This window comes from Tasmannia lanceolata, unplaced genomic scaffold (assembly GCF_043159265.1).
Source record: "Tasmannia lanceolata isolate RefF3 unplaced genomic scaffold, GAP_Taslan_0.1 ptg000016l, whole genome shotgun sequence".
Taxonomy (NCBI): Eukaryota; Viridiplantae; Streptophyta; class Magnoliopsida; order Canellales; family Winteraceae; genus Tasmannia; species Tasmannia lanceolata.
In genome coordinates, this window is record NW_027518693.1 from 14,928,511 (window position 1) to 14,948,708 (window position 20,198).

At 37.6% G+C, this 20,198-nt stretch overlaps 3 protein-coding genes across 5 annotated transcripts; 1 reads left to right on the forward strand and 2 right to left on the reverse strand.

Moving 5' to 3' along the window:
- Positions 1-931: 931 nt before the first annotated feature.
- LOC143848989 (protein neprosin-like) lies at positions 932-6,089 on the reverse strand. Its single transcript, XM_077358032.1, has 7 exons — positions 5,883-6,089; positions 2,951-3,037; positions 2,539-2,760; positions 2,283-2,450; positions 2,017-2,070; positions 1,766-1,912; positions 932-1,425 (listed from the first exon to the last, which is right to left on the reverse strand). The coding sequence occupies exons 1-7, from the start codon at positions 6,081-6,083 to the stop codon at positions 1,042-1,044; spliced, it is 1,263 nt and encodes a 420-aa protein (XP_077214147.1). The 5' UTR covers positions 6,084-6,089; the 3' UTR covers positions 932-1,041.
- A 2,424-nt stretch (positions 6,090-8,513) lies between these two features.
- On the forward strand, positions 8,514-12,850 carry LOC143849051 (exopolygalacturonase-like). Of its 2 annotated transcripts, none has more exons than XM_077358100.1 (4): positions 8,514-9,023; positions 10,100-10,408; positions 11,358-11,873; positions 12,443-12,850. In XM_077358100.1, the coding sequence occupies exons 1-4, from the start codon at positions 8,883-8,885 to the stop codon at positions 12,668-12,670; spliced, it is 1,194 nt and encodes a 397-aa protein (XP_077214215.1). In that variant the 5' UTR covers positions 8,514-8,882; the 3' UTR covers positions 12,671-12,850. The 2 variants fall into 2 exon arrangements, with proteins under 2 accessions (XP_077214215.1, XP_077214216.1); XM_077358101.1 differs by having other exon boundaries at positions 8,514-8,766.
- A 2,901-nt stretch (positions 12,851-15,751) lies between these two features.
- Positions 15,752-20,098, reverse strand: LOC143848592 (protein trichome birefringence-like 33). Of its 2 annotated transcripts, XM_077357559.1 has the most exons (6): positions 19,913-20,098; positions 17,946-18,156; positions 16,998-17,169; positions 16,717-16,916; positions 16,287-16,445; positions 15,752-16,177 (listed from the first exon to the last, which is right to left on the reverse strand). In XM_077357559.1, exons 1-6 carry the CDS (start codon positions 20,070-20,072, stop codon positions 15,838-15,840), a joined length of 1,242 nt encoding a protein of 413 aa, XP_077213674.1. In that variant the 5' UTR covers positions 20,073-20,098; the 3' UTR covers positions 15,752-15,837. The 2 variants fall into 2 exon arrangements, with proteins under 2 accessions (XP_077213674.1, XP_077213673.1); XM_077357558.1 differs by lacking the exon at positions 19,913-20,098 and having other exon boundaries at positions 16,998-17,191; positions 17,946-19,052.
- Positions 20,099-20,198: the final 100 nt, after the last annotated feature.

Consider the following 20,198-nt stretch of genomic DNA (forward strand, 5'->3'; position numbering starts at 1 on the left):
CCAACACTTTTCTCATATATATATATATATGAGAAAATGGTTCCTACACATATGTGTAGAGAGTTCTCTACACACTAGCTTAAAATACAGTGGGGGCCCATATTGTTTGGGTGATCCAAGCCATCCATTTTAAAGGCCCTCACATAGATAGGGTGTCTACAAAAAATCAGATCCATAGGATCATCCCAACCCTACGATTTGTGGAGGTAAAATGGATGTCTTTAAACCTTCACAAATTAGTCCATTTTTTGCCTCCACAATTCGAATGGTTAGGATGATCCTATGGATCTGATTTTTTGTGGACACCTATCTATGTGAGGGCCTTAAAAATAAATGGTTTGGATCACCCAAATAATGTGGCCCCCACTGTATTTTAAGCTAGTGTGTAGATAACTTATCTACACATATGTGTAGGAACCGTTTTCTCTCTCTCTCTCTCTCTCTCTCTCTCTCTCTATATATATATATATATATAAAAGAAACCATGAACCTATAATTTTGAAAATCACAATAAAATTAGAGGGAAGGGGGTCGGTTTGGGATGGGTCGAGTTGCCCAAGACCTCAACCCTAACCCAAACCAAAATTAAATAGGATTGACTTTTCCCAACCCCAACCCAACCCAACCCAACTCGAGAAAATGCCAACCCAACCTGAGCTGAAATTTCGACAGGCTGCGCGCATCCCAAGATCAGTGGCAATAGATGATCTTATCAAGGTGTTCTCAACAACATTTGACGAGAATTATGATTTTCATTCGGATCAATGGATCCTATCACATAGACAAAGTAAAAGCAACAATTTAGGAAGGAGCCTAACTACTCTTATTTCTTAGCATTTTAATTATAAAATTAAACATTGAGTAGGGCTCCTACCATTCAAAAAAAGGAGATAAATAGGGCTCCAATATGACTAAGAGCATGACAACTCAATAGCTAAAGTTTAATTTATTGTATGCTTAAAATGTTTGCATTATATAAGTTTGAACACGCATGGAGTTTGGACACAAATAGTCCTACAAAAGGAGGTGATTCAAGTGAATCTAGCAATTGTTTCCACCTGGTCCCCCGAAAAGTACAGCATAATTCACACCAGGCACTCGGAAGCCAAAATAAAATTCATAGCATGGGGAGCTTGTAATTATTCTACGAGGAGTATCCATGGTGACGGGATGAACATCACCATCTTTACCTATTAAATTCATGCCTCCAATGTAACAGTCTTTCCTATATTCTGTATTGATTTTTGCATTATGGCCACTCCCCATCTCAGGCCAAGGTAATACACCAGCATTATATACAATCCCTCCCCATTGGACAACATCAGCATGGTCAGCGAATGTAGAATTAAAGAGGACCTTTGGCCAATAGCCCACCTTCTTTTTTTCGTCTCCATATAATAACCACCAAGCTTCACTCAATGGATCCTACATTGAAATAGAAAATGATTAAAATAGAAGAATTAGCATGTGAAGTGAGAAGGAATGATTCACAAGGCGCAACTCATTTTAACTTTAGTGTGATGCAAAATCTCTTTTAGCTATTGCTTTTCCATCGGTCGATTTAACAAATAAGGGATTAGAATCATCTAATGAGAGAGAATTTTTTGGCAAGACTTAAACGGATAAATAATTTAGATCTTTGAACAAGTGACACCATCTCCTTCTCCTCACTGGTATTTTTCTTTAGAGAAATATGGCTTCCATGATGTAACAAATATAGCTAAATGTGTGCTTTTTAATTCAAGTTAAAGGGATTCGGAATTACCTTGTACACAGTAAGTATAATGTAATACTGGGTTCCATCGTAGATCGAAGTCGGGGAAACACCGATGCCTAGGGGTAAGTCTCTGGAAATTTGTACAAAACCTGGGCAGAGAACATCATAGCAGCCCGTTTTTTGATGATTATCATTCTGTAGGTAAGCAGAATAAACGAAGGAAAAATTAGTAGAGCATCTCAGTGACAAATTTTAATGAAATTAAGTGACAGAAAGAATAAGTTACTGTTGAAGCATACCGTCCATGCTGTAGATAGGTGCGGTAGAAAGTTATGATATAATGCGCTACTTACCTAGAGAATTGAAAATTTTCAAAATTAGAATACGAGAATATGAGATATGATCTTGCCCTTTTACTATGATTGATCATTTCTTAAGGCTCCATTTCTTTCAGTGTAAAATACGATGGTTACATTCATTTCTTAAGGTTACATTCAATAGATAATTCAATCTTTTTATAAAGTATATATCGAACAATAATGGATGGTTGAATTGGAAAACTTACCACCCATCCAGCATGTATCGAGCGTGTTTGTTCAGGTGGTGACGCATCACGAAGTATAACAAGAGAACTACTACTTTGGTTGCCTAATATATTTGGCTGCCATGTATTGAGAACTGCCCTGGATCCAAACACCGCGTCACCATCTTTATCCTTAGATTGCAATGCAAACTGAGCAATAAACACATTTCTTTCAGTGTAAAATACGATGGTTACATTCATTTCTTAAGGTTACATTCAATAGATAAATGTGACTTACGTGAAATTTGGCTTGATCATTTGAAGGGTCCTGAGCATTTGAAGGATATCCTTTCTCAAAATTTGGGGAAGATTTAGCCCTTTTTAGTTCTTCCTTTGTAATTCTCCTAATAGGTACTGTTCCTAGTGGGCACCCTCCATCCTTGAGCCCTATCTTTAAAGATACACCTAATGATGAAGCCTTTTTATCTTTAATAACCTTTGGAAGAGATCCTGGACCCATCTGCATAAAGATAATTTCCAGCAATAAAAGTATGGTTTTTGTTTCTTCCAAGAAAAGAACATATTTTTCATAGTTAATCATTTTATTTTCCAAAGTGATGTCAAAGAAAAAAAAATCTCAAAATTAATACATAACAGAGAAAAGAACATATCAATTGAAAGATTAAGAACATAAGGAGAAAATAACAAACCTGGATCTTATGATTCATCAATAAGGGATGATCAAAAGCGGGTTGTTTTTCGATATCAACACAACTAAATATCTGTCCATATCCATCCTGCAAAAAATGTGAAGACCAACAATATTTGTATCAATTTAACAATATGTGTGTTGTATCAGTGTACCATATATGTGCGTGTTGTGGTTGTGCATGTGTGAGACAAATCCTAAGCTCAAGGTAGCCCTTGCATGAGCCCCTCGTCAAGGGAGCCAAATTATGCCCGCACCATTCAAAACTTAGAATAATTAGTGAACTGTGATTCTCACCAGTGCTTCTACGATTTTTTTTGCATTAAGAGACTGAAATGGGAAAGAATGCATTCAGAAATTCAACCCACAGTCCCTTTTTCTCCAAATCCAACCTTCTACTAGTAAAATGTATGGTTTTTTTTTTCGAAGTGACATTAGGCCCTATAGGTGGACAAAATCAATGACACCCAAGTGAACAAAATATCCCGTTTCTACTTTCGAGTTATTAATATTGTTAAAAAAACACCAATGCTAGCTATATACAGCTCAAGAAAGCATCTCTCTCTCTCTCTCTCTCTATATATATATATATATATATATATATATATATATATATATATATATATATATAGAGAGAGAGAGAGGAATATGTTCGTGCGCTCAAGCTCTAATAAGGAATGGTGCGCTTGAGTGCATCAATCACATGGGTCCCACAATTTCTGTGAGGATCCAAACCATTCATTTGCAAGGGCCTCTCATAAATAGGGTGTGTACCAAAAATCAGATCCATTGAATCATCCTAACCCCTCCAAAAGTGGAGGGCAAAAATGGGCAGATTTGTGGTCTGTCCATTTTGACCTCCACAAATGGATGGGTTAGGATGATCCTATGGAGCTAATTTTTTGTACACACCCTATCTATGTAAGGCCCTTTCTAGTGAATGCTTTGGATCATCCTAACAATGTGGGCCTCATTGGTTTGAGAGCTCAAGCTCACCAAAAGGTTCCAACGCTCAAAAGCTCACAATCCTTTTCCTCATATATATATATATATATATATATGAGAGAATTTATATGATGGGTGGCCGTGAAAACACGTGAAGTCTCAAAAAGTAGGTACGACCCACCTTTTTTTATGATCCAAGCCGTTCATCTGTTTGGGCACAACGTAAATAGGTTGTGCCCCAAAAATCATTTCCATTGGATAATCCTAACCCTCCGATCTGAACTGATCTGAATATGGAGATTTCCAAAAACCATTTATGGAATCTTCTACAGATCGGAGGGTTAGGATCATCATATGGAAATGATTTTTGGGGCACAGCCTATCTACGTTGTGCCCAAACAGATGAATGGTTTGGATCATCAAAAAAAAGTGGGTCGTACCTGTTTTCCAATACTTCATGTGTTTTCACGGCCACCCATCATATAAATTCTCTCTCTCTCTCTCTCTCTCTCTCTCTCTCTATATATATATATATATATATATATATATATATATATATATATATATATATATAGAGAGAGAGAGAGAGAGAGAGGAGGAGGAGGAGGAAAGTGTTGGTGAGCTTAAGCGCCCCAATCACATGGGTCCCACATTTTCTGTGGTGATCCAAACCATTCATTTGCAAGGCCCTATCATAGATAGGGTGTGTACCAAAAATCAGCTCCATAGGATCATCCTAACCCCTCCATTTGTGGAGGACAAAAATGGGCAGATTTGTGGAAAAATATTGTCTGTCCATTTTGACCTCCACAAATGGATGGGTTAGGATGATCCTATGGAGCTGATTTTTGGTACACACCCCATCTATGTAAGGGCCTTTCAAATGAATGCTTTGGATCATCCTAACAAAGTAGGCCCCAATGTGATTGGGCGCTTAAGCTCACCATAAGTTTGGTGAGCTTAAGCTCACCAACACTTTCCTCATATATATATATATATATGTGTGTGTGTGTGTGTGTGTGTGTGTGTGTGTGTGTGGAGAGAGAGAGAGTGAGAGACTTTATATATGAGAAATGATATTCCCCACCCCCCCTCTGGCGGATAAAATCCCCCCCCCCTCCCTTTAACGTTATTTGTTAAGTATTAATGTTAAAGAAAAACGTTATAGGGGTGAATTTATCCTCAATCAGTGAACTATTCTCACAGAAACCGTTAAGAGGGGAGGGGGGAGAGTGGGATATCATTTCCCTTTATACACACACACACACACATGACAAATTTGCACCCCCTGTAGGATGATTCGCACCCCTTTAACGTGAATTGACGGCAAAACGTCAGACTATAACTTTTTGATGTTAATTCACGTTAAAGGGGTGTGAAACATCCTACAAGGGGTGCGAATTTATCGTCACCCAGGAAAAGGTTTCTGAGCTTGAACTCAACCTGAGCTAGAGCTCAGAAACCACTACTCCCATAGTTGGTTGAGTCATCTAACCCATTTAGTTTATAGGTTATGCTTAGGCTTATGGTTATGGTTATGGTTAGGGTTATGGGTTATGGGTTATGGGTTATGGTTATGGTTATGATTTGTGGAGGTTTAGAATGGATGGCTAGAAATTATGGTCCTATAGATCAGATGGTTAGGATTATAGTATGGAGTTGGTTTGATAGGAACACCCTATCTATGTGAGGTACTATAAAATGAATGGGTTGGATGAGTCAAACTACTATGGGAGATGGTGTATTTTAAGCTCTAGCTCAGCCTGAGCTAGAGCTCAGAAACCACGCTCTCTCTCTCTCTCCCTCTCTCTCTCTCTCTCTCTCTCTCTATATATATATATATATATATATATATATAGAGAGAGAGAGAGAGAGAAGGAGGGATCTGCACTAAATTTTATTTTTTTAAGTATTAATAAGATAACATAAAATGATACACCGACCTTTCTATTCCATATCATTTTCTAATGCAAAAGACATAGTGATACCTTAATGGTCTTGACTGCTGGTTTATTGATAATCTTCAGTAGCCTCTCAATCTCCATATCTTCTTCTTTAGATAGACTCGTGCTCCCTTTTCCTTCCACTCCATTGCCATTGATAGTAAGAGAAAGTAGTAGAAAAAGCACCAAAAACATTTCCTTCAAACCCATAGCCCAACGAATAAGAAAGTCCTCTCTCAAAGCCATGGAGAAAAAAATCCCCCACCTCCTTTTATATAGCATATATTCTTAAGGGAAAAGTTGGGAAAAGTTCTCCCAATCTCTAAGAAGATATTCACAATTACTATCACTTACTAGGAGAGAATAAAAAAGGAAGGAGTAATCCAATAAGATAAGAAAGAAACTAAAAAGGAAAGAGACTTACTAGGAGAGAATAAAAAATGAAGGAGTAATCCAATAAGATAAGAAGAAACTAAAATGGAAAGAGACTTCATATATGATACACTGGCATCAGAGGTGCATGGAAATTGGACCTGGCAAACGAGTGGGTCGGGTCGGGTCGACCCGCGGGTCACGCGGGTTGCGGGTCAAAATGACCAGCATTCCTACCGGTCAGTAACTAGTGACCCGTACCCACTGCGGGTGGGTCTGGTCGACCCGCAATTTTTCCAAAACAGTGTGTTTTTTTTTTCCAACAATAAATTCACCCCCTAATTTTCAAGATGGACGGTACAACCTACACCATAGGATGATCCAAACTGTCCATTTGATGGGCCACGACGTAAATAGATCGTGCCCCAAAAATCATTGCCATAGGATGATCTCAACCGTTCAATCTATAGAAGTTTCCATATTGTGAGTCCCTCTTTAGATCGGAGGGTTAGAATCATCATATTCTAATGATTTTTTAGGCACAACCTATTTACATTATGGCCCATCAAATGCATGGTTTGGAATTTGGATCATCCAAAGCATATATAACATTGGGGTCAGAGTTTCAATCTTTCAGTCCAAAACACAACCTACTTTCAGTTCAAAGCACATCCTATTAACATTGAGGTCACGGTTTGGAATTGGATCATCCAAAGCATAATTTGGATCATCCAAAGCACAACCTATTTTCAGACTTTTAGCATATATAGCATTGGAATCTAGAAGTTGAAGAGTGGAATTTAGATCTATTTTCATACTTTCAGCATATTATAATTTGGGTCAACCCGTGGGCACCCGCAGATTGACCCGACCCGACCCGTGTTTTTGCAGGTACGGTTGGGTCACCCGCGGATCGGTTTTGGCGGGTCACTAAAACCCCGACCCGTGCCCGCAGATTTGTGGGTGGGTTGGGTCAACCCGCTGGCAGGGGTCGCTTTTGCCAGGTCTAATGGAAATGAATTACTGCCTAAAAAATCAATTTTTAGGGCCCATAATGTTTGAAGATCTTAACCATTCATTTCTTGGGCCTTAACGTTAGTAGGCCCCTTGAAATCTCCAAGACACTTGAAATCCCAATAGGCAACCCAAGAGGGGAGGTGAATTGGGTAATTAAAACTTTTCAAATCAAATACAGGTTTTGCCAAACAAATCTAACCCTAGTTTTAATTTATCAATTGAAAGTAAAAAGGGAAGATTATTAATCACCACAAATGTAGAGAGAAGAGGGAAGAGTAAGTGCAAGAGACAACATCGTGATGTATAGTGGTTCGGTCCTCCCCAAGAGGCCTACTCCACTTCCCAAGTTTGTTTCCTTGGGAGTTCTCCACTACTGTCTGAATCCACACCAAGCCCGGATCGGAGGGCCTCTTACAATCAATTCTCACATCAAATTGAAGTCAAAATTGTGTTTAATTTTGGGTGCAATAATCGGGTTTGGACTCCAAATCAATGCTCACATCAAATTTACAAATTGCTATATCTTTGGATCATGCCAAAACATGATTTTAGGATATTAGAGATGCAAACCCAGAAAATGTGGTTAGTGATTAGGACCGTTGATCTGGTGGGCCATCACATGGCAACTCAGTGGGTCCAAGTCTAATATGGAAAGATTGAGTACAAAAATCACTAGCTTAAAGTTAACTTACATGGCATCTTTTTCATCATGATCAAAGGTCTATGCCAAATGAAGATCTCCTTCTCAAGATTGAGGTGTGCAAAAATTAACGGCTTGAAGACATCTTAAAGGCTGTGTATGGATTGCCAGGCACTGGAATGGTGATCTAATTCAATTCCTGCCCGATTTCCAACATTTATTTCAAAAAAAGGAATGGAATCAATGGGGCGAGTGGAATTAAAGGAGGCGTCGGTGTGGGGTGTAATTCTGGTTCTCCGGCCTAATAGGTGGTATTCTGATTCCGCCTCATTCGGAATGGAGTTTTTGAGTTAATATTTTAATTTTGATTTTTTCTCATCCTGTTTAAAAGCAATTTGGAATAGGAATCGGAATATGACGTCAATTACAATTCCTGATTCCGGCAATCTAAATAGAATATAGTGTCTTTTTTCCACCATGTCTGATTAAATTTTAAGTGGAGAGAGAGAGAGAGAGAGAGAGAGAGAGAGAGAGAGAGAGAGTTCGTGTTCGTGCTCCTAAAATTAAGAACCTCTAACAAAACTATAGTAACTGATATAGAGATCGTGGTCCTAAAAATAGCAACCTCTAATAAAAACAGAATAACAGGTGTCTTAGAGAGAATGATCATCTTCCTCCATTACTCCCATTTGAAATTTGAAATTGGTGTACTAATCGAAGGAACAAATGTTAGGAAAGAGTTAGTTCAAATGGTTGTTCTTTATAGATCAAAAACGAGATTGGAGTGCCTTAAAAAACCCCTTAAACTGTGACATTTTAGGAAAATGTGATGGCCAAGAGTAGGTGGAGCTTACAAAGTGTTTAAAAGCTCAAAAACTAAAACAGGTTGAAGATACAGAGGTAAGAGCTTGTTCTTTTACACTATAAATACCCAAGAGAGATGGGCTGCTCCTTGCCCAACTTAAAAAGGAATTCAAAAAACAATCTCTCTGCAAATTTTTCTTTGTTCTAGAGACATGGGTTCCAATCCAAATCTCCAAGTAGTGGGTTTTTTGTTCTTGTTTGCTTGGATAGCAGAAGCACCCGGGCCCACCGGCCGGGTTTTCAATGTAAAGGATTTTGGTGCAATTTCTGATGGCAAGACAGATAGCAGTGAGGTAAGGGTACAAATCGGATATACACCCAATTTGCATTTTTGGGTTTTATTTATTTTGCAGTGTGTATAAAATCTAATGACAATTTGAAATTTAGGTGTACATCCACTCTGGATGCTTCTAATAATTATTTGCGTTTAATCTTATATTTGAAGAAAAATGTGATTACTTGCAAGGGAAATGATATATTCATCACTTTTTTTCTTACTTTGGACAGGCCCCTCTAGGGTAAAAGCGTAGCCACAAAAATGGTTTTAAATTTTGGTTTCGGCTAAAATTTCGGAGTTTATCCGAAACCGAAATTTCTGAAATTTCAAACAAATTTTCTGAAATTTCGGGAATTTCGGTTTCGGCACCTTTTTCGTTTCGGTCGAAATTTAAGACCATGGTCATAAATACACTAGAGGTGGATGTTCCAATTAAGAAAAGGGAGCCAATGTATCACTTGCCTACTTGTAAATAATGGTTGTAATAGTTTTAGAGAATTTTAAATGCAGTGGCTTCTAAAGAGGCCTTGTAACAGTATTTCGAAACTTAGACTCGAGTAACTCGGGCGGATCCGCGATAAATATAATTAATTTTTCATTTACTCGGCAAGTGAAATGAGTTTTGATTGACTTAATAGAACAAAACATGAACTTGGGCATCAACTCGGCCAAGGTGAAAAGGGAGTCGACTCAGGAGAGTCGACAATTAAGGCTGTGCATATATGAATGGTTGGAATTAGGGATTGGAGTTGGCATCCCATTGTGCTTTTTATTCTGATTTTCCTGAAAATAACACAGAAAAAATTAAAATAAAAAATTAATTCAAAAAAAATCTTCATTCCAACCGGAGCGGAATCAGAATACCATGTCTTGGGGGACAGATTTTGGCATTTCCCCCCTTCAATTCCTCCCTAGTGTCATTTCATCCCTAATTCCGTCATATTTCGAATCAAAATCCAGAATTGGGTGGAAGCGGAATAGGATGCTGATTCCAATGCCTGATTCCGACAATCCAAACACACCATATTAAAAGTGTAATATAAAAGGAAATTTAAGAGAAATTTATTATTTATTTACTCATTTGTTTTATAGGCTCTATTGAGTGCTTGGAAGGAGGCATGTGCATGCGATGGAATGGGTAGGGTTTTTATTCCAGAAGGGACATTCTTGGTGGGCCCAGCAACTTTCAAGGGTCCGTGTAAGGGCTCTATGGTGTTTCAGATCAAAGGGCTTGTGAAGGCACCCGCCGATCTTAGCAAGTTCGAATCCGACGGTTGGATCGAGTTTCACTATATCAACGGATTGATGATCACCGGAGGCGGAACATTCGACGGCCAAGGTGCTTCAGCTTGGCCCCACAACCAATGCCCCAGGACTGTAAAGTGCAAGCTTCTACCCACGGTATGTGTTGCATTCCTGGCTGAACATGTTACTAGTTCAGGGAAAAGATATATGAAAAGCTATTATATAAAGTGTTTAATAAAGTACTGAGAAGTGCCATTATCTAAACATGGGAGTGCAGATATAATTTGTCCTAATTTAATGATAAAAACGTGTGTACATATTGGAAAATTTTGGGTGGTCCAAGAATATCTAAAACCTTATAAATGTAAGGTTTCTCCTAAGGGAAATGATTTTAGCACTCCACTTTTTTGATAGGTCGCGAAAGCTTCTTGTATTTTAGTGTTTAAAGGGCTGTCAATTCCTATAAAAACTCTAACACCCCAATTAAAAACAAAAAAACAACCTACTTCTGCCACCTATCAAAATGTGGAGTGCTAAAATCATTTCCCTTCTCCTAAATGTAAAACTCAAAAGGAATTTGCTAGGGACCATCACATAAGACATTTTGTGAGGTGGCTGTGGCATGAGAGAGCAGCCACCTCAGATGAATTAAGTGAATAAGACAAAATCTGTTGAAAAGTAAGCCTATGCGGCTACTCTCTCATGCAACAGGCGGCCCGTGAAATTCCTTCTGTGATGGTCCATAGTAAATCCCAACTCATAAACCTTTTACTTTGTTAATTTGCATACCTGAGATTTTATTTTGTTAACTTAAATATATTTTGTTTCCTGGCTGAACATGTTTACCAGCTTATACAATTTTGGGTCGCGCAAGAGTAATTTAAAACCTTATACATATAAGGTTTCTTTTTAACTATTAAGTACTTAGAAATATTAATTTCTTTATAGCTATTAAATACATTACATTTTTAAGCTCTGGCTATTTCAACCTCATAAAAATTTAATCATAATGCACATATTTTTGCAAGAATTATTTATAATTTGCGCATAGATCGAGGGAACTTATTTTGATAACTTAAATGTGTTTCGTTTCTCCAATCCGCAGTCTATAAGATTAATCTACATCACTGGTGCAACAATCCGAGGCATATCATCGGTGAACAGCAAGCTCTTTCACATGAACATTGTCGAGTCGAAGAACATCAAGATCATAAACATTAAGATCTCGGCCCCAGAGGATAGCCCCAACACTGATGGAATCCACATCGGAGGGTCTAAGGGTGTAACAATCTCCCGTTCTGTGATAGGGACCGGTGATGATTGTATCTCGATTGGGCCCGGAAGCTCGAACGTCTCGATCTCCAATGTTTTATGTGGGCCAGGACATGGAATTAGTGTGGGTAGCCTTGGCAAGTATCCTAATGAGAAAGATGTAGTTGGGTTACTTGTGAGAAATTGCACCCTTAGTGGCACCACAAATGGTGTAAGGATCAAGACATTTGCATCCTCTTCACCTAGCTCTGCTTCTAATTTCACTTTCCAAGATATAGTCATGAAAGATGTTTACAACCCCATCATTATAGATCAAGAGTACTGCCCATATGCTTCTTGCAATCAAGAGGTACTTGAGCTAAACCTCTCTCTATCTCTTTCTCAACGTGTGTATAAAATGGTGTGCCCACCCTATGCATGGTTTGGGTGGAGATGGTGGACCTACCCATCAAAGCATGAGGGCTTTGTTTTTTTTTTTTTTTTTTTCTTGACATAAAATGAGAGTAAAACAAACTTTACTCGGGCTAAAATTTATTTTACGCTCATTTTATGTTGTGTAAAATGGCGGGGCCCATCCTAATGCATGGATTTGGGTGGAGATGGTTGGCCTCTCCCCATAAAAAATAAGATAAAATGGTGGCCCCCATCCCATCAAAACACGACGTGTAAATTGGCGAGCGCCACTCTACCATAACGTGAGGCGTAAAATGGCGGCCCCTGCCACGCTCATGAGATGTGAAAATACATTCTATGGAAAAATATCCAAAGAGAAAACAAAAAATATTTTCGAAAATAATTTCTATAGAAAATGAATACAAAAGGCTGGAAATTTTTCCAATAAAAAATTTTCATGGAGAAAAACAAATGACATATTCATGCTAAGTAAACATTTAATTAATTTCCTCTTCTTGTTTCCAGTCTCCATCGCGAGTTAAGATCAGTGACGTTAGCTTTACGAACATTAGGGGCATCTCGGCATCCCCTGTGGCCGTAAATTTATTATGTAGCAAAGGCGTGCCATGTCAAAACTTGCAGCTTAGCAACATCAACTTGGTGTACAATGGACAAGGAGGAGCCTCTACTGCCTCATGTACCAATGTCAAGGGTGCTTCTTCTGGCAAACAGATCCCACCCTCTTGCCTCTAATCCTCCTTTGTTCTCACTGATAACTAGCACTGTATGAAATTTGTATGTATTCATTCATTTGAAGCAATGCCTCCTATCACAATGAACCCCATAGTGTAAACAGATATTGTAACTGACCTCAGTGACTAAAATGTCCATTTGTACTATTGAATCTGAAATGTAAATTGAATTAGTTCTAAATTTTCTTGAAATTTCTATGTGGGTTTTCCACATAGAAGGTTTTACATCTTGCACTTTCTCATTTGTAAGGTTTTTAGTGATGATGAGAGATTAGAGTTCTCTTTGGACGCCCCTAAAAGTTATCTGCAAATAATCTTATACGCAAATAGCTCTGAAGTTAAAAATGAATATTTTCATATAATGTTCTCTGCAAATGGTTTTGAAGTTTTTAATGCATCCTATGACTATTGCAAATTAGATTCAATTAAAATAATCTTATTTAATGGTTCAATTTTCTTTCAGGACCAAGTCCCCTTCTTCTAGAAGGTTTGATTCTTCTTCTAGAAAGCTTGATTCTTTAAATCATGCCCTGATTTTTGACTTTGTGTCAAGATCTTTAGAGATTACTTTGAAATCGATATCAAGGACCTCTTCCATTCCATAAACGAGAGTATGAGATTGCACCCATTTAGGTCATTATAGAAGTTTTATTACTTTTATCAGCCCATAAAGTGTAAGGGAGCTTGGTTTACATATATGTGTTTGTCATCTTCCCCATGATAGTCTTTAAAATCTTGTTGTTGCTTCTACTAGACCTTTAGTATGCAGTTTGTATAGTGATGACTTGCAACCTTGATCTTATATACCTCATATTTGAAGATGATATTAATGCAGATGAACTTGGCCATATGTGCAGATGATTAATTCTGATAAGATGCTGCTTCTACCCGCTTTATGAAGCACTCGATACTAATGCCCACTAGATGACTTAGGGGAGAACTTCCCAATGATATTTATTCCCCATACCGAGACTGACCATAGGGAGGTCAGAGTATAGAGTTCTGATGTAGACGTAGATCAAACTGGCATACATCTGGCACTTGAGGCATTTCTTAACAAATTGATAATGGTCTATTTTCATATTTGACCAAAAGTAGCTTGTCTATAGGATCTTTCTGGGCAACAACTTGCCATTCATGTGTGGGACAAAAACTCCTTTGTGTACCAATTTCACCATCGTTTTGTTTGATCATCATCAACACAGAGGAGTTGGATGTCATCAAACTATCATCTATACAACTCTTCCCAATAAATAATATAATGTGACTCCAAATGTTGCGAGATTCTCCTTTCCTTTGTGGGGACTCTAGGTGGGACACCTGGTTTTATTTCAACTTCCCAACATCGTAGTATCAATGTTTATCGTTATGGGCCCTTGTTGTGATCTCTACTATACACGGAGTATCAATGTTTATCGTTATGGGCCATTGTTGTGATCTCTACTATACACATGTACACGGGGCATTTCTCTAGTCACTGATCTAACCTTTATTCCTAGTATTTGGATCATGGATGCTAGTGTGGAAAGAGGTTTTCCTACATTGTATGCAGGAAGAAGCTTCACATTCCAAGTTTTCCATTTACTTTGAATTTTTCAAATGATTAGAGGTGAGTCTCTGTGTACTTTGATTTCTTCCACTGCTGAGGATAATATCGCTTTAGTCTATAAATACATGTATTAAGTGATAATGTTGGTACACTCGTACTACAATTTCAGCTGCTCTCTCTATCTCTTCTACCCCTAGAAACCTTTTGGTAATGAGGATTATTTCAGCTGCCCCCCCCAATGCAGGAGCATTCCCTAGGATCATCACATCAGGCTAGATATGTTGATTACCATAGGATTTTTCACTTTTCTTCATTTTGCCATTTTTTTCTTACCCTTTGTTGTCTTTTAGCAATAACAGGTGTAGTTTAGTTTTACCTTTCATTCTTTGCATTGTAGTTAGGGATGCATAGGATTGGAAATTAAGGATTTTGGAGGGAAGTTCCCTTTTTCTATGTGAAAATTTGTTTGGATGAGGGATTTTCAGCTGAAATATTTAGCTTCCTTGTTCAAATACCTATCTTGTACCTTATTGAAGCAAGCATCTCCATTGAAGAAAATCATCAAAGGAGGTGAAACCGAGGCGCTCGGATCTGTCCATCAAATGCAAGGTTGTCGGAATTCAGGAAATCCTTGGAAAAATTATGAGAGAATTTCTCTGTCCTCATCTCTGTAAATCGATTCAGTGCTGCTCATATTTCTTACCCTTTTCAACAATCCTTATTTGAAATTTGATTGAGTTTTTTAAATAAGGCTCAAGATTAGCAATGTCTACACAAGAACTGTTCGGTTTCAATACATGTGCAATGCCATTCTGTAGCCCAGCTGTTTAGTTTTAATCCTGATTATGAACCCATGCTCAAGGTTCAGAATATGATCTAATGTTACAAGGCATTTTCTTATACATTTGGATCCCTGTCACCTTTGATGCACTCTTATGCATTGAATGCTTAAGGTGGGAAAATAAAAATGCACAGACATTGAAGTTCACTTGTGCTTTGAATGTCCTGCACTAGTGGAAATCCAATTGATCTGTTCTTATAAATTCATAAACAGTCCACTGACATGTGCTATCTGTTTTCTCAAATGAGCTACATGCACATGGACTATCAAACCTAGAAAGGCAGTCTGGGGCTTGTCCAATTTGCAAAGAACTTGATCATTATTTGGTATTTGTCTCTTTAATTTTCAGAATAATTGTTAGCACACGTGAATGCCATTGCAAGATAGGAATGCGTGCTAAACTGGTCTCCTAGTCTTGGTGGAGGTTTCTAAGAGTTCAAATGCTTTAATACTAAAGCAAATGCCTGAATATCAGTTGTGTTCAGTAGTTACTTTAAAGAACCTTCAAGTACCTTTTGCCTCTTTTAAACAAATTCCAACATTTTCGATTCTAAGGTCTGGAAAATGGTTTGAATTCATTCATTTAGGAAATAATAAACTGAATTGGATTTTAAAAACATTTTCGATTGTAAGGTCTGGAAATGGTTTGAATTCACTCTTTTGAGCTGCTGTTGGAAAAGAGGTTAAGGATTGTTTGGCTGGCAATTGGTATTGGTATTATTGATCAGAAGAGTTAAATGCAAGGAATAGAGAAGCAACCCCTTTAGAACACGTCCGTCTAGGGAAAGAAAAGCTTAGCATATAAGAGTTCATTCCAAGTATCTTGAAGGCCAGGCAAACACCAATGGAAGCAGTCAGCATAGCTGAGGGGGTTCGCTAATTGCTCAGGCGTCAATGGAGTCCACTGCTTCTTGTAGATCGAAGTATGCGCATCTTTTCGATACTCCGAGAGTTGGGTGATGTTGAGGATTGTAATTGGTACCTTCATTTTACTAAACACTTTGTGAATTACCTGCATTATGCCTTTGCTAGATGCACTTCCCCAGTATGTAGGATCTTCGATAGGAGTCGTTTGATTGTAACAGTTCCCACCTGGCTCATCCCCCCACTCCTCACTCCTGACATGATTCCAAAATCAGGGTTAATTTACTTTTATCCAACATTCCATGACCAAATACTAGTTTTCATGTGAACAATGCATATTTAATAAAACCTTAGTCTACTCACTTCTTATGGGAAGGTGACATGCTAGTGAATAATACTCTGGTTTTGTTAGCATCCATATTCTTTTTCACCCATTTCAACATTGTCTTCAATGCCATCCGATACGCATCTTCGGTTTCCATCTTGGTGATATTTTTCTTCTCATCTTCGAAAGACCCTTGCCTATTAAGAAGCGATGAAACACCTTTAATAAAATGGAAAAATAAATAAAAACTTCACAATAACATAGGAGTGTATTTCTGCCTCACGGTAGGTCCTGGGTTCAAAACCCAACAACTCCTTGACATTACAAATTCACGTGTACATCCAACCCTAAAAAAGAGGGGCCCTATGTGAGGGGGCGTTGAAGTATAAATGATTGAATAACACCAACTCTAACAGCTTAAGCTTTTGGAGTAATTGTTTGTTTCATAATTTAGAGTCAGAAAGTTACAGAATCGTCATCTTCGCGCCTGTCATCCACCAAAGATACGTATTGAATACTAGAATATCAACACCCTTCCAATGTTTAGCATGTTTATTAATGGCACCAGCACGAACGATTCTATCAGGGATCCTATGTATGACGGCATTGTCGGAATTGGATTCGAGGAGATAGGGAGCCCAATAGAACTCAATTGAAGCATTGTACTCCTAAAAAATCAACAGAACAGTCAGAACATAATAAAATCGAACAATGTAGAGTTTGAAAGAGGGTACCGCATATCATCTTACCTCAGCTTTGAAGACAGTAAGCGAGTCAAATTTCTGCATAGATTTGGCGTTTTCGGGGATGACAGAGTGGAGGAGACAAACCATGGAGATGAATTGTCCTTGATTGAGGGAGTCTCCGACGAACATCATCCTCTTCCCTCGAAGCATTTCCCACATGAAAGTTGCATTGAAACTGTAGTTTGTGAAAGTCCCATCTGATGAGTTTAAATTGATAAGAAAAGAAACTAGCATTTATATGGAAAGTGAGAAAATGATCAGTAGTAAAGGAAGCCAGTGTAGTATCACTTTCCATTAGAGTTGAATAGTGCTTTTATTATTCTTGAAAACCACATCACAATGCTTGAAAATTAGAGAACCACAGATGAGTCTTGAAACTTTTTCTTAAGGTTACATCATATTCTACTAGGAAAACCCATCTCAAAGCTTTGTTTCTTAGTATTAACTACCTAAGTTGCATTGAAGCTTTAGTTTGTGACAGATCCATCTCATAGATTTAAAAGAAGAACCACACATTCATATGGAAAACTGAGAATATGACCAGTAATTGAGGAAGCCAGTGTAGTAAGCATTTGGCATTATAATTGCATTGAGCCTGTATTCTTCTAGGAAAACCCATCTCAAAGCTTTGTATCTCAGTATTTAACTGCCCATGTTGCATTGAAGCTATAGTTCGCGGCAGACCCATCTTATAAAATTTAAACTGACAAGAGAAGAATAAACTTCATATGAAAAAATGAGAATATGATCTCTAGATTTCCGCAAAGTAAAGATCAACACATTATAAAGAGACAAAACTGAGGATCTACCAAACAAAAACAACAAAAAGGGCTATTTGAACGTCGATTAAGAAAATGTGATCGTAAAAAAATATACTCCAATTAATAAAAAATACAGAACCTTCAATAATGTTCATTAAAAATGATCTCTACTCCATATGAACATACTTACTTTGGCAACAGACACCCATGAGGCTTCCATCTCCAATTCTGATATCCTCTATCCGGCCTCCCATGCTCTTCACAAGTATGTGGATATATATAGGGGCACTCCGACTCCCTGTAGAGTGGCCGTGACACCTCGTCTCGCACCCACTTGCCATCGAACACGTCGCAACCTCCAGTGGTCTCACCGACGGCAAAAGGCACATGGGTTTTGTTCTCTAAAGTGAAATTTAGTTAGAAGACCAATCAAAAACTCATTTTCAAGCAAAAAAAATCAATCAAATTTTCACTCCTTACATGGGTTTTGTTCTCTAAGGTGAAATTCAGTTAGAAAACCACTCAAGGAATTCATTTTCAAGCAAAGAAAACCAATCAAGGAATTCATTTTCAAGTAAAAATCAATCAAATTTTCACTCCTTACTTGGGTTTCGTTCTCCAAGATGAAATTCGGTTAGAAAACCAATCAGAGAGTTCAATTTCAAACAAAAAATCAATCAAAATTTCAGTCCTCACATGGGTTTTGTTCTCTAAGGTGAAATACATGTAGAAAACCAATCAAAAAATCATTTTCAAACAAAAAATCAATCAAAGCTCCTCACATAAAGAGGAATGATATTTCTATTAAGGTTGGATCATTACAACTAATCACAATCAGCACTTAAATAGAGTCCTTAGAAGATAAGCATGGAGAGATAAAGATGAGATCAGGAAAAGATAATCCTAATTTTACAATCTAAACAAACTACTTAATCACCTAATCTAACACCCTTGATCAGAGGGTTAGATCCAATGGATCTGATATACTCTAACATGCCCCTCAAACATATGTGATTAAAATGTCCCAACATACGTTTGAATTACAATGAAATTTCCCAATTAAAATTCCCCAATTTGACGCATAATTTTGAATATTTATGGACTATCTGCTGAAGATGTCCCCAATGGTGAAAAATAGGTTAAAAAAGAAGAGAGAAATTGAGAATGGGGTGTGGAGCGACAAAAATCGTGGCAAGAGAATGCACGAACTTTAAGAATTTAGATGGGGAAGATCTCTTTTCATGGGGTGGAGATATCAAATCTGGGCTTCTTCTTTTTCTTGGGATAAGATGAGGGAGGGATGCATGATAAAACATATGAGGGCCTAAAATAGTAAAATGTAAGGACTTAAAACCAAGAACCGGGAATGAAGAAGGGTTGTAGATATCAAATAGGGGATGGTTTTTTTAAGGCAAAGAAAGTGGGTGCTTTGAATAAAAGGTAGGATGCCATTACCATTCCTTCTTGTGTTCACTTAACACAAAAACATCTCTGCTTGCATATCAGTCATCATGATCTGTGTTGTTTGCATATCAGTCTGACGGTTGGATCATCTAGGATTAGATGAGAGGAATGTGGTTAGATTAGGCTAATAGCAACTAGTTTAGATTAAGTTTATCTTTTTTCATAATCCTTATTTTTAATATACATCTGAAATTAGTGGAAAATTCAAAATTTTAACAAGTGGAGATGTGAGATGCATGAAAAAGACAGAGAACAGAGCTGCTTATAGAGGGGATAAGATGGGAATGGATATGCTGATAAAAGGAATCTAAGGATTTAGAGTGGCGGAGAACTGTGTTATACAGGTTGTTTTCAGGGATGAAGCTCTTATACCATAGAGAGGAATGATATTTCTATTAATGTTGGATCATTAAAACTAATCACAATCAGTACTTAAATAGAGTCCTTAGAAGATAAGCATGGATAGATAAAGATGAGATCAGGAAAAGATAATCATAATCTCATAATCTAAACTAACTACTTAATCACCTAATCTAACACCCTTCATCAAACGGTTAGATCCAATGGATATGATATACTCTAACAGGTTTTGTCTTCTGAGGTGAAATTCAATTAGAAAACCAATCAGAAAAATCATTTTCAAACAAAAATAATCAAAATTTCATTCTCTTTTTTGGAACTTGTTTCATCTACCTCGTTGTCTTGATGTGGGCTTCTGTTGGATGATTTGAAATGGTTGTATGAAACTCCAGCTCAAATCATCTGCATAGTGAATGGCTACAAAGATGATTAAGAACAAAGTGAGGAGGTTGAAAGAGATACAAGTCTTTCTAAGGGAGAAGGTGGGCTTCATTTCATTTGGGTCAAGGTTCTTTATCAGTTTTGTTCTGTGTCTTCTCATCTTTGTAGAAGACAATGCATAAATAGATTAGATGGTGATACTCCTCAATCACATGAAATGCATCTATTTCATCATTAT